The sequence below is a fragment of the Ursus americanus genome, chromosome 35 (genome assembly GCF_024610735.1).
Source record: "Ursus americanus isolate L20-20 chromosome 35, mUrsAme1.1.p, whole genome shotgun sequence".
Taxonomy (NCBI): domain Eukaryota; kingdom Metazoa; phylum Chordata; class Mammalia; order Carnivora; family Ursidae; genus Ursus; species Ursus americanus.
The window spans coordinates 11,315,363-11,328,559 of record NC_142161.1 but is presented as its reverse complement, the minus strand read 5'-3'; the positions used below and the strand labels follow the sequence as shown (position 1 = coordinate 11,328,559).

Here is a 13,197-nt window from a genome sequence, read left to right as displayed (position 1 = left end):
CTAGTGCCATTTGGTTGTTTTTTAAATAACTCTTGAATTAATATTTCAGTTTTTTTGTTTAATCAAATAGCTGTGGATTTTCAATAAATGTTTATTGTAAGAAGTCATTTATTTGGTTGATGGTAAGTGGGAAAAGATGCTTTATCAGTAGAAAAGGCAGGAAAAGAAATGGGTCCTTTTGTTCTAGAATTATGAGTTAAATCCTTTCATCCTATGAGTATCAGTGGATGAGAAAGTATGAAAATATTTTAAGGACAATTTTTTTTCTTGCTTTCTTTATGTCATTTGTTAAAACCAGGTGGCCTTCCTTAGCTGTTTCTCTCTCTTTTTTTTTTTTCTTAAAGATTTTATTTATTTGACAGACAGCCAGTGAGAGAGGGAACACAAGCAGGGGGGAGTGGGAGAGGAAGAAGCAGGCTCCCAGTGGAGGAGCCTGATGTGGGGCTTGATCCCAGAATGCCGGGATCCTGCCCTGAGCTGAAGGCAGAGGCTTAATGACTGAGCCACCCAGGTGCCCCTCCTTAGCTGTTCCTATTGATTCTTTAGGAAATCTGTCATAGGTTTTATAAAAAGCTTGTTTTTTCCTAAATGTTTTTTGGTTGACATTCACATTCATTTATTCTTTTGTTAGCAGCTGTATCCAGATATGAATAGACAAAACAAATATTCTTTGTATGAATATCCCAATCCAGATCTTTATTGTATCTTCTGTAGGTTACCTTAGTCTTCCTTATACGTTATTTTGCCTGAACGTTGGCTTTATCCAATCTCTCCTGCATTGCATTGCATGGAATAGTTTCTTCTAAATAAACCCTTTAATAAGTGACTAAGAATCTGTATTTGCCAAAACAATGGCTACTCGAGGCAAAAATCTTTCCATACCCCCCAACAACCCAGTAATGTTAGCAAAACCAGTAGACTCCCAGACTAGAGAAATCGTCCAGGGAGTTAAAGTATGTCAGTTTGCCTGACATGGAATTACATATAACATGATGTTGAGATCTACTTTGTGTTTTATTTTGGAAAGAATAATGAAGAGGAGCAAGGGCTTTTTGACACATTCCTCCCTCCCCTTTTTTTAAAGATTGTATTTTTTAAGCAATCATCATGCCAAATGTGGGATTCCTAGTTCCAACCCCAAGATCAAGGGTGAAATGCTGTATTGACTGAGCTAGCCAGGCGCCCCAGTACATCCTTTATTCCATTTTTTTTTTTTTAAGATTTTGTTTATTTATTTGAGAGAGAAGGAGTGAGAAAGAGAGCATGAGCGAGGGGAGGGAAGAGGAGAGAGAGAAGTATACTCCTGCTGAGCAGGGAGCCCAACCCAGGACCCTGGGATCATGACCTGAGCCAAAGGCAGCCATTTAACTGACTGAGCCACCCAGGCACCCCAAGGCTTTATCCTTGATAAGTAAATGATGCAGAGATAAGTCTCAAAGACTGGAAATTCCCCTGCTTGTACAGTCCTAGGAGCATCAACATCTTTTATTATGTACTTCCCATTTTAGGAGACTGTGCAAGATAAAGGAAGGCTGGTGATGTGCCCTCCAGTAGTTTTGCAGTCTAAACTGCTACCCACATGCCCATATAAGTATTTGATTATGTATCTGTAGGAAATAGTGAAGATTTAAACAGCAGTCAAACTACCCAAAATTGCTAGTTTCATATTTGCTTAATAAAATGGATTGGATTGGAAGCTGTCTTGTAGTTTTAAAAGTTGATTAAGCCATAGCGGTGCCTGGCTGACTCAGTTAAAAAAAAAAAAAGAATGATTAAAAAAATAAAGGAATAAATTAACTAAATAATTAGCTATTTTTCATAACTTACCTGGAAAATTGCAGCTTGTAAGGAATGTAATACTTCTGTTACAGTGTTTTACGATTTCTTTAAACCATGTGTATTTAAAGTTGTTTAGGAATTCTAAGTACGTTTTTAACTTTGTTTCTTTCTTGAAAGCCAGTATCACTTGTTCAGTGGTCCCTTTAAATTTTATTTATGTATGTGTGTATGTATGTATTTATTTATAAAGATTTTATTTATTTATTTGAGAGAGAAAGAGAGAGGGAGAGGGATAAGCAGACTCTGTGCTGAGCATGGAGCCTGACGTGGAGCTTGATCTTATGACCCTGAGTTCACTGCCTGAGCTGAAATTAAGAGCTGGACGCTTAACTGACTGGGCCACCCATGTGCTCCCAGTGGTCCTTTTTAAAAACAAAATTAATAGAAAACAGACATTGATCTTTCTTCTATGGTTACACTATAACTTACAGTTTTCAATTACTATTGAGAATGTTTCTCATTTTTACAGTTCTAAGAGAAAAGGTACTCTCTCAAGCAGTTTTATCATTTTTGTACAGATACTTACAAGAAGATTAAGATTTCGGTTGGAACGTGCACCTGGTGAAACTGCATTGATAGACAGGACTGGCAGGATGTTGAAGATGGAACCCCTAGCTACAGTTGAATCTCTGGAACAGTATCTCTTAAAAATGGTGAGTTTCTGGCAAGGCCATGGTGAAATAGGCATACTCTGCTATGGGGTTTAACCCTTCTGAAAAGTAGTTGGGGAAGTATGTGTCCAGAGTTATGGTAATGCACTTTGACCTTATAATTCCATTTTTTGGACTCTGTTCTAAGAAAGTAATCTTTATGCACTACAAATGCTTTCTTCATTAAGATGTTTATTAGAGACATTTGTAATACTACAATTGTGAACAAAACCTTAATGCCAGTCAATGAAAAGAATATCAAGCTGGCAATTATTTCCATTAATTTGAATATTATTATAGCTATTAAAATATACAAAGACCAATAAGGAAGAAAAAAAAATTTTTTTTTTTTAAGATTTTATTTATTTATTTGACAGAGATAGAGACAGCCAGCGAGAGAGGGAACACAAGCAGGGGGAGTGGGAGAGGAAGAAGCAGGCTCATAGTGGAGGAGCCTGATGTGGGGTTCGATCCCATGACGCCGGGATCACGCCATGAGCCAAAGGCAGATGCTTAACCGCTGTGCCACCCAGGCGCCCCGAAAAATTTTGGTACAATATGATCAGATGTTGTTTTACCCTGTCTGTTGAAATAATGGAGTAAAGAACTACTCTATGATATTAATAGTGGGGTACTTTGGTTGTAGAAATATGAGTTTTTCTGGGGCGCCTGGGTGGCACAGCGGTTAAGCGTCTGCCTTCGGCTCAGGGCGTGATCCCGGCGTTGTGGGATCGAGCCCCACATCGGGCTCCTCCGCTGTGAGCCTGCTTCTTCCTCTCCCACTCCCCCTGCTTGTGTTCCCTCTCTCGCTGGCTGTCTCTATCTCTGTCAAATAAATAAATAAAATCTTAAAAAAAAAAAAAAAGAAATATGAGTTTTTCTGTTTTTTCCCAAAATATTCTTTTTTTAAAAATTTATTTTTTGAGAGAGAGTGCATGTGTGGCAGGGGAGGGGCAGAGGGAGAGGAAGAGAGAGAATCTCAAGTGGATTCTGTTTTATTCTTATTTTATTTCTTTGTGGGATTTTCCCCAAATATTCTTTAATGAGTATTTGTTGCAATAAAATAAGTCACATTGTGGGGCACCTGGGTGGCTGAGTCAGTTAAGCGTATGCGTTCAGCTCAGGTCATAATCTCGGTCTTGGGATCGAGTCCCACATTGGGCTCCCTGCTCAACAAGGAGTCTGCTTCTCCCTCTCCCTCTGCCTCCCCCCCCCCACCTCCCGGCTCATGCTCTCTCGCTCGCTCGCTCTCTTTCTTTCTCATAAATAAACTCTTAAAAAAATAAGTCACATTAAAGGGATAGGAAAAAGTGGGCAGTGCATTTGAAAATAGCATTATTGAGGTGAGTGTCTTCTGTATTTTCTTTGGTATAGGTAGCAAAGCAGTGGTATGATTTTGATCGTTCTTCATTTGTTTTTGTTCGGAAATTAAGAGAAGGCCAAAATTTTATATTTCGGCACCAGCATGATTTTGATGAAAATGGAATCATTTACTGGATTGGGACAAATGCCAAGTAAGTCATGCTATTTAATGTAAAGTGAAAATAGTCACCTGGAAAAAGAATTCTAGGTAGTAGAATAAAATTATTAACCACTCTTAGTATCTTACAGTTTAAGGAATTTTATCTTAGAGGTTAAATATAAGACTATCTCAGTTACTTTTTATGAAGAAAAAATATCTAAATTGTCAAGATTTAAAAAAATATAATTTTATGTGGAAAAAAGCTAGTATGAATAAATTGCAGTTATTTTAATAGTGTTAACTGTTCATTTTTTTCTTTTATTTAGAACTGCATATGAATGGGTAAATCCAGCTGCTTATGGACTTGTAGTAGTAACATCATCAGAAGGAAGAAATCTACCTTATGGCCGCTTAGAAGACATACTAAGTCGTGATAATTCAGCTTTAAATTGTCATAGCAATGATGATAAGAATGCCTGGTTTGCCATAGATCTGGGTCTCTGGGTGATACCATCAGCATATACACTTCGTCATGCTCGTGGTTATGGAAGGTCTGCACTGAGAAACTGGGTTTTCCAGGTATCCAAAGATGGACAGAACTGGACTTCTTTGTATACCCATGTTGATGACTGCAGTCTCAATGAACCAGGGTTAGTTGAGGAGTCTTTGCAAATTGAAAACTCAGTAAAGAGCTTTGTTTATTTTTATAACTGTATGCTCTTAGAGCTCTCTTCTTTGTGAAATATTGAAGCAAGATTTTCTTTTTAAAAACATCACTTGAAACTATAATTTAGGTATTAAAACTTTGAAACGATAATTTTACCAAAACTTTTACCAGCTTAGATAAAACATTAGTAGTACACTGAGCCTATTTATTTAAAAAGAAATTGATATATAGTTATATATGTGTATATATAGCATACTAATAAAAACAAAAAATGGAATTAGTTTTTTACTAAACTCTCCATATATACACATGATATAAATGTATATTCTACAAATTAACAGTAGCTATTTCCGGTTATAGAATTACAGCTAACTTTCAAATTTTTCTTATTTTTATATATCTCTTTTTCTAAATTTTATATATTAGTCATGATTTTTTTTAAAAAAGTATTATATTCCTTTTTAAAAATTTTATTTATTTCTTTGAGAGAGAGTATGCATGCAGAAGGGGCTGAGGGGGCAGGAGAAGGAGGATTCCATCCTGAACACGGGGCTCAATGCTGCCGATCCCATGACCCTAAGATAACAGCCTGAACTGAAACCAGGAGTCTGACACTCACCAATTGCGCCACCCAGGTCCCTCGAAAGTATTATATTTCTAAAAATTTTAGTTCCACTAAGTTGTAATAGAACAGTGTGGCACATTTTGAAGGGAATATAGGGCATGGAGTTAAATTACTTTCTGCATTGTTCATGTACGGAGGGAGCTCCTTAACATTTGGATTAATAGATAATATTTTTCAGGCTTTAAATTTAATATTTTAATATATCATTTTAAACTTTGCAAGAATTTTTAAAAAATCTTTTTCATCATAAGCATATTTGTTACTCTTAAAATTTCTTATTTCTTGTCTTTTTATCGGTCATAAATCATTTAAAGTTATGAGTCATTAATTGTCTACATTTAAACATTTCATTTTTAACTTATTTTCTTGATGGCTGATTTTCTCCTTTGATATCTTGATTCTTGTGTAACAAACTGTGGAATTCAGTAACAGACCAAATGTGGAACTTGTTGTATTTTTTCTATTGGTCTCTATTATGTAAAAATTCTTCCCCACCTTAAACATCTTTTTCATCTGTTTTAAAACATTACACCATTTTTTCTCCAACACATTCACAGGTCAACAGCGACCTGGCCTCTTGATCCACCAAAGGATGAGAAACAAGGGTGGCGACATGTGAGAATTAAACAGATGGGGAAGAATGCTAGTGGACAAACCCACTACCTGTCACTATCTGGATTCGAACTTTATGGCACTGTAAATGGAGTGTGTGAAGACCAGCTAGGTAAAGAGATGATAACAGGGTTTTAACTTACTGAGACAGTTCTTTTTATAAAATGTGACTTGTTTATATTTCTTGAATTTCTACTTTACAGGGAAAGCAGCTAAGGAAGCAGAAGCTAATCTTAGAAGACAAAGACGTCTAGTTCGCTCCCAGGTTCTGAAATACATGGTTCCAGGGGCTCGAGTGATCAGAGGCCTTGATTGGAAATGGCGAGATCAGGATGGCAGCCCACAGGGAGAAGGTACCGTCACAGGGGAACTGCATAATGGTGAGTAGGTACTTGGCATTTTTAGTGTAGAAATGGGATACAAAATATTTTTCTTTTGTTATTTTGGGATAGTTTACAAAATGTATTAATATTCTACCACTCTGTTGAAGAACTGTATTGATTTCACATTAAAAACGGAAAAATCAATTACTTAGAATTAAGGGAAAATTTTAATTTCTGTTTCGATTTAGAACTTAATGCTAATATTTTAAAGTGATTATTAAGTTAGTATAAGTTGACTACTCTAAAGACACATTTTCTGCTTTTTTTGGTCTATTCATAAGTTTTCATAGATCTTTAATTTCTTATGCTTTTCTTGTTAGTGTGATAGGAATCCGGGAGTAATCTTCTATTTTATAAGTCATGTAGAAGAAAAAGCATTAACATTTTTAGCAACTATTTTTTAATAAAGCATAGAACAAGGATTGTAGCCTTTTCATTTATTAATAGATTATAAAATGACGTTCATAACGTTTCTCAGTCTACTAGCTTTTCTTTGGATTTTAGACTTTGATATTTTATAAGGTAAAGGTTGTTGTTTAAATCAAATTCATTTAAAACCTTTGATGCTGTAGATTTTAGAGAAGTCCATGCCCACTTAATAAATTGCTCCTAAATTTCCAGAAGCAACTTAAATGCCTAATTTTTTTCTTACAAATACTCAAAAGGCTGATTTATTAGTGGATAATTTGCCTAGCCAGTAGTGTGTTCTTAAGAATTTTGCTTGGTATTAAAAACAAAAAGGAGTAAAATGTTCATATTCTTAACTTACACCAAATATCTGAAGAGCTATAAAAATGGTGACAGTGCTTAGGAGAATGACTAACACTTAGTATCTTAATATATTCATGTTCTGTGTGATGCAGGCATTTATTTACCTAAATACATTCTTGATTTTACTGTTTTTAAGATTCTGTTCCTTGTATTACCTTGCTACTGAATGCATTTCTGTAGAGTTATACCATAATTGCAAATTGTTGTCATTATAGCAGGTTTACAGTGAATGAGCAGATATGTAACTGCCAAAATTCATAAAAACCAATAATAGTTGAGAGGAAAGTAGTACCATTCAATCCAGAAATTTTAAGTGTTTTTAGACATCTTAATGATACTTAGTTAATATTCTGTTTCCCCTAAATTGTTTTTTTCGGCTTTTAAGTGTGTGGGCTAGCTAGGGGTATATGAATGCAGTTTATTTTTCTCAGGCTGGAGTCAGCTGAAGCAACTGCCTAGGAAAAATGGGAATCTTAATTTTAGAATTTAGTATATAAGAAAAGCTTATTTTTGCTGACTGGCCTATTGTAGCGGTTCACAGTTTTGGCTGACCAAAGTGGCCATTCATATTAAGTCTTATATTAAAAACTTTATGTTAGAGAAAGTGCTTAGCTTTCAAATAGTAAACCAACCATTTCTTTTTCTTTTTCTTTTTTAATTTTTTAAATATTTTACTTTTAAGTACTCTATGTACCTAATGTAGGGCTTGAACTCACAAGCCTAAGATCAAGAATCACACACTCCGCTGACTGAACCAGCCAGGCACCCCTAAACCAACCATTTCTTTTGGTGGGGAGGGGCAAAGGGAGAGGGAAAGAATCTTAGGCAGGCTCCACATCTAGCGTGGACCCTGCCCAACGTGGGCTCGATCTCACAACCCTGAGATCATGACCTGAACTGAAATCAAGAGTAGAATGCTTAACTGACTGAGTCACCCGGGTGCCCCAAATATCTTTCCTTTCTAAAGAATCTATGTGTCAGTGGGAATACCCCTTTTTTTCCCACAAATATGAGTGCCTACTATGTAAAGGTACTTTGTTAGATTTCATATAAACAATGGTCACCAAAAAAGTATGATTTCCTGCCTTCTGAGTGAAACAGATAAACATGTAATTACAGATCTTGATGATTGCTATGAAGAAAATAAATTATCAATATATTTTTGGGCTGATTAATGCGTATAAATGTTATTTTTATTTGAAATTGGTATATGTTTTGGAGGCTTTCCTTTATTCACACTATCCCATGTTGCAGAAGAGACGGTTAAATGTTGGTTCTTCAGAAGTTATTTCAGCATATGGAGAAAATGGGGGCAATTGAAATTTCATCAAAACTAGATTATGTAGATTTGGGGCTGTTAGTTTTCCTCTCATAGAACTCCTATGCAGATAATCCCCACAGGTAATTCAGTATTACTTATACCCCTCTGAGCTTCATCATAAATATATATGAACTTGTTATGTGTGTGTGTGTGTGTGTGTGTGTGTGTGTGTGCCCATGTGCGCATGCATGGGAGTACCTGCGTGTATGGGTGAAGTACTTTCAGACTTTATAAAGGCTTTTTTATTTTTAAAAATACATGTATTTTTATGTGTTGTGTTTTGCCCTGAAGTAGTTAGCTTATAACACTAAATTAAGATTGTAAAATTTTTATTATTTTCCATTCTAATAGGCAATTTGTTTTACTGGTTTCAGAAGTTAATTACTGTTTTTTAAAAAGAACAAGTATTGTTTTACAAGTACAAGTAAATATACATTGAATATCACGTTCATTAGTTCTTTGCACATTTTTAGCTTTAGCTTATAGGTTCTAATAAAAAGCCTAGCAGTACTTTAAAAACTTTGTTTTTAGAATTTTCTGTGCTTATTCAAATATATTAAACTTATAAGAAAACCAAGTAACCACTGAACTTTGAGAACACAACCGAAATGCTAACTTAGTGTTATTTGAGCTGGTGACCTAAAATTTGTGCAGTAATATAAAAACATTTTGTTTGTCAATTGTTAGAAGTTAGCCCAAAGTTAAAAATTAATGATAAGTCAGAACTTTTTTCTAAAAAGAACATTTGACCACATAGTCATATTTAGCAATTAAAAAAACTTTTATTTAGATTTCATCTGTACTTAACTGAAGTTGTAGTATTTCGCCATTTGTATCAGTCTTTTTACAGTTTTTAACAGTTCTTCCCCTTAAAAGACACCCCTATAGATGTAAACATGACCCTTACATTGTTTTCAGGTATCAGCAGAGCACGCAGTTCAGAAATAAGAGAAATAAAAGGAAGAATTTAATTTTAGTTGGCAGACCTTAAATGACTATAGAAATTCAGAGAAGTTCAGCACTGATGAAAAGCTGATCCCATATTGTGGAGCTACTGTCTGACACGCTCCTCTCTGCTTTCTGCTGGGTCTCACAAACTCCTGTCCCTTTCCAGGCTGGATTGATGTCACCTGGGATGCTGGTGGCTCAAACTCTTACCGTATGGGCGCAGAAGGAAAATTTGACCTCAAGCTTGCACCAGGGTACGACCCTGATACAGTGGCATCACCCAAACCTGTTTCATCCACTGTTTCAGGCACAACGCAATCATGGAGCAGCTTGGTGAAAAACAACTGTCCAGACAAGACATCTGCTGCTGCAGGCTCCTCAAGTAGAAAAGGAAGCAGCAGTTCTGTGTGTAGCGTGGCCAGTAGCAGCGACATCAGCTTGGGTTCGACCAAAACGGAACGGAGATCAGAAATTGTAATGGAACACAGTATAGTTTCAGGAGCTGATGTCCATGAACCAATTGTTGTTCTTTCATCTGCTGAAAACGTCCCTCAAACAGAAGTAGGGTCATCTTCCAGTGCAAGCACCAGCACCTTAACTGCGGAAACGGGAAGTGAAAATGCCGAAAGAAAGTTAGGCCCTGATAGTTCTGTTCGCACTCCTGGGGAGTCTAGTGCAATATCCATGGGAATTGTTAGTGTTAGTTCTCCTGACGTTAGTTCAGTGTCTGAGTTAACTAATAAAGAAGCAGCTTCGCAACGGCCCCTTAGCTCTTCAGCAAGTAACAGACTGTCAGTGAGTTCTTTGTTGGCTGCTGGGGCCCCTATGAGCTCTAGTGCAAGTGTACCTAATCTGTCCTCAAGAGAAACATCTAGCTTGGAGAGTTTTGTAAGGAGAGTGGCAAACATAGCACGGACTAATGCCACGAACAACATGAATCTAAGCCGAAGCAGCAGTGATAACAACACTAATACTTTGGGGAGGAATGTGATGAGCACAGCAAGTAAGTGAGCTTTTCCTTATGGAACCCAATGGTTTTTCCACTCGGAGGGATGCAAAGTAGGGTTTCTCGTTCAGTGGGTTCTGGCTGCAGTCTTTAACTAGATCATTAACCGTGTTACATACAACTGCGTCAGACTTAGCACTGCAGGAATCTGTAGTGAAGTTCTAGAGAATCATGGTCTCTTAAGAATTCAGATCAGGTGTGATAAAGAACCTCTTAATCTGAAAGGATAAAACAGTAACACACTTCTGTTTTTCACTCTTCTAAGAGAAATTGTTCAGCTGCATGAGGAAATAGATAACTATTAAATATTGTCATAGTCAACTGAAATCAGAGCATCACACTGGTTTAACTTTTCCTTAGGCTCTAAATTGATACTAGCTCCTGGAAGGTATTTAATTCCAACTTAAGCTAATGGGTTGAAGTAATTCCTTTGGAAGATGTCATTGGGAATTAGTTCATTGCCTGTTTCACTTTTTAAAAAAGCAAGGCTTAATTTTTTGAAAAATAACAGTGGTATACAAACAAGGATTTTTTAGTTGGATTTCAGTTGGGTTCCCAAAGTTGTTGCTTTTCAGCCTTTTAATAATTAGTGCTTCATGATCTCATTCTTTTATTCTAAATATATAATCTAGTTTTTCTTAGGTTTGTACAGTCCCCCCAGTTGTACTGATTTGCTTCATTTTTATCTTTAGCTTCTCCTCTTATGGGTGCTCAGAGTTTCCCCAATTTGACGACACCTGGTACCACATCAACAGTGACAATGTCAACATCCAGTGTGACTAGCAGCAGCAATGTAGCCACAGCAACAACAGTTTTATCCGTTGGTCAGTCCTTAAGTAATACTCTAACTACCAGCCTCACATCAACCTCCAGTGAGAGTGACACAGGTCAGGAGGCAGAGTATTCCTTATATGGTAAGTGATAGTTTAAAATACTTAGGTATTTGTATAGTGATGCTTTTAGTATGTTTTCCTGCTATGCTGTTTTTAACTGTCAGTTAGAAAATAATTATCCTCTCTTATTAAAGATATGGCATCTTCATATAAGACGAAAAAACTCCGTGCTATGGGGGCTATTAAATTATCCCATCATAAGCAGACATCTAGGAACTTTTGTGTTCTTTTTTTACCATTTGTGCACTAATGAAGTTTTATTGGAAGAATCATAACAACAAAGATATTTGATACGTTTATCAGAAAAGAAGTGTAAGAGACTAATAAGCTTTGTAAAGTTATATTCTTTGTATACTATAACGTAAGAGGAAAAACACTCCCCCATGTGTCTCCTTTATTCCCAACACTCTGTTCACACAATACTTCACTGCTGCCCCGCTGACTACCAAATGTTTGTGAAGATTTCCCATACCAAGCAGTTTTCAGACACCAGCTGGGTGTCCTGCAGTTTAACTCAGTCACTCAATTCTGGCACTGTTAACTACCTGGAGATAGTGTCATGTCCCATAGGACATGTTCCATAACACCACCTCCCCAACCCCTCAGACACTAATCGAAAGTCCAGGTCCGTGCTACAGGTTGGCTATAAATTGGAGGCTTCTGTGACCCTCTCCTCTAGTTTGATAACTTTGCTGGAGTGGCTCACAGGATTCAGGAAAACATCTTATTTACTAGATCAGCCGTTTCTTATAAAAAGGGTGTAATTCAGGAACAGCCAGATGCATAGGGTGAGGTCTGGAAGGTCCCAAGCACGGGAGTGTTTGTCCCTTTGGAGTTTGGGGACTCTCCCATTCCATGGATGTATCCTTGTCTGCCACTCTGGAAGCTCTGAATCCCCCATTTGCGGGGGTAGAGGGAGGAGGTGTTTAGAGGCTTCATGACTTAAGCATGATTGATTAAATTATTGGCCATTGGTGATTGAACTGTATCTGGCCCCTCTTCTTTCCCCAGAAAGGGATTATCTTTCCAGATAGCTCTTTTCACTCAGTATATTGTGAGATTATTTTCACATTGTTTGATGTGTTTCTGTAATGTTTGACTATATGATCATTATTTAATAAATTCTCCATTTTGGACATTTAAGTTATACCTTTTCATTACCATAAACGTTGTTATGAATCAGCATCTTTGAATTGCACTCTTGTGTATTTCCTTAAGGTACATTTTTAAAAGAAGTAATTACTGAATTGCCTTTCAGAAGGGGTTGTGCTTCCATCATCATTGTGGAATACGCTTTGCCATGAGTATACATACATACATACAGCCTTGATACCATTGCCTGTTCTTTTTTTTTTTTTTTTTTTTTAAGATTTTTAAATTTATGTAAGAGAGAGATTGAGAGAATGAGTCAGGGGAAAGGCAGAGGGAGAAGCCAACTCCCTGTGGAGCAGGGAGCCCAATGCGGGACTCAGTCCCAGGACCCTGGGATCATGACCTGAGCCGAAGGCAGACACTCAAATGACTGAGCCACCCAGGCACTTGCCCGTTCTTTTTAAAGATTGAACTTGTTAGTTTTAAATACAAGAACATTTATATGAAGATATATTTTAAGTACTATTTTATGTAAATCTTACTTTAATGTGTTTTCTTTTTTTCTCTGAATGTGTCCTCTCCTATTCCAAGCCAAAAGTTGGATCTGACATTCTGTGGTTTTAAGAGAATCATTATGTTTCTCTGTGTCTACCTTACCTGTTAAATGTGTATGTAGCAAAACGGTGATGATGATGACACTGAAGTAATGTAAATTCATTGAATAAACTATATTCCACTCTGGTTTTTCTCATGGAGCCCCTCTGCCCCTCCCTATTCATTTGTTACATGTTAACTTCAAGTTTTAATTATTGGTCATGTGAAAGTTAGGAAGGTTGGGGGTATGCTAGTGGGAAAGAATATTAAAGAGGGCTGCTGGTTGCCTTTTGAAAATTATTGTTAGATGATTACAATTTCCTTTTTCACATTT

At 36.7% G+C, this 13,197-nt stretch overlaps 1 protein-coding gene across 11 annotated transcripts in view; it reads left to right on the top strand.

Annotated features, from left to right (window-relative positions):
* Positions 1–13,197, top strand: part of HECTD1 (HECT domain E3 ubiquitin protein ligase 1) — an 83,595-nt gene that overhangs the window by 48,663 nt on the left and 21,735 nt on the right. For 5 of the 11 annotated variants that reach the window (XM_087859092.1, XM_087859088.1, XM_087859091.1 and 2 more), the window contains exons 20-26: positions 2,358–2,492; positions 3,864–4,003; positions 4,278–4,601; positions 5,801–5,967; positions 6,059–6,235; positions 9,445–10,281; positions 10,977–11,198. In XM_087859092.1, coding sequence (XP_087715218.1) covers positions 2,358–2,492; positions 3,864–4,003; positions 4,278–4,601; positions 5,801–5,967; positions 6,059–6,235; positions 9,445–10,281; positions 10,977–11,198 — 2,002 coding nt within the window. The remainder of the gene's footprint in view (positions 1–2,357; positions 2,493–3,863; positions 4,004–4,277; positions 4,602–5,800; positions 5,968–6,058; positions 6,236–9,444; positions 10,282–10,976; positions 11,199–13,197) is intronic. The other 6 variants (XM_087859094.1, XM_087859090.1, XM_087859093.1 and 3 more) reach the window with 2 other exon arrangements.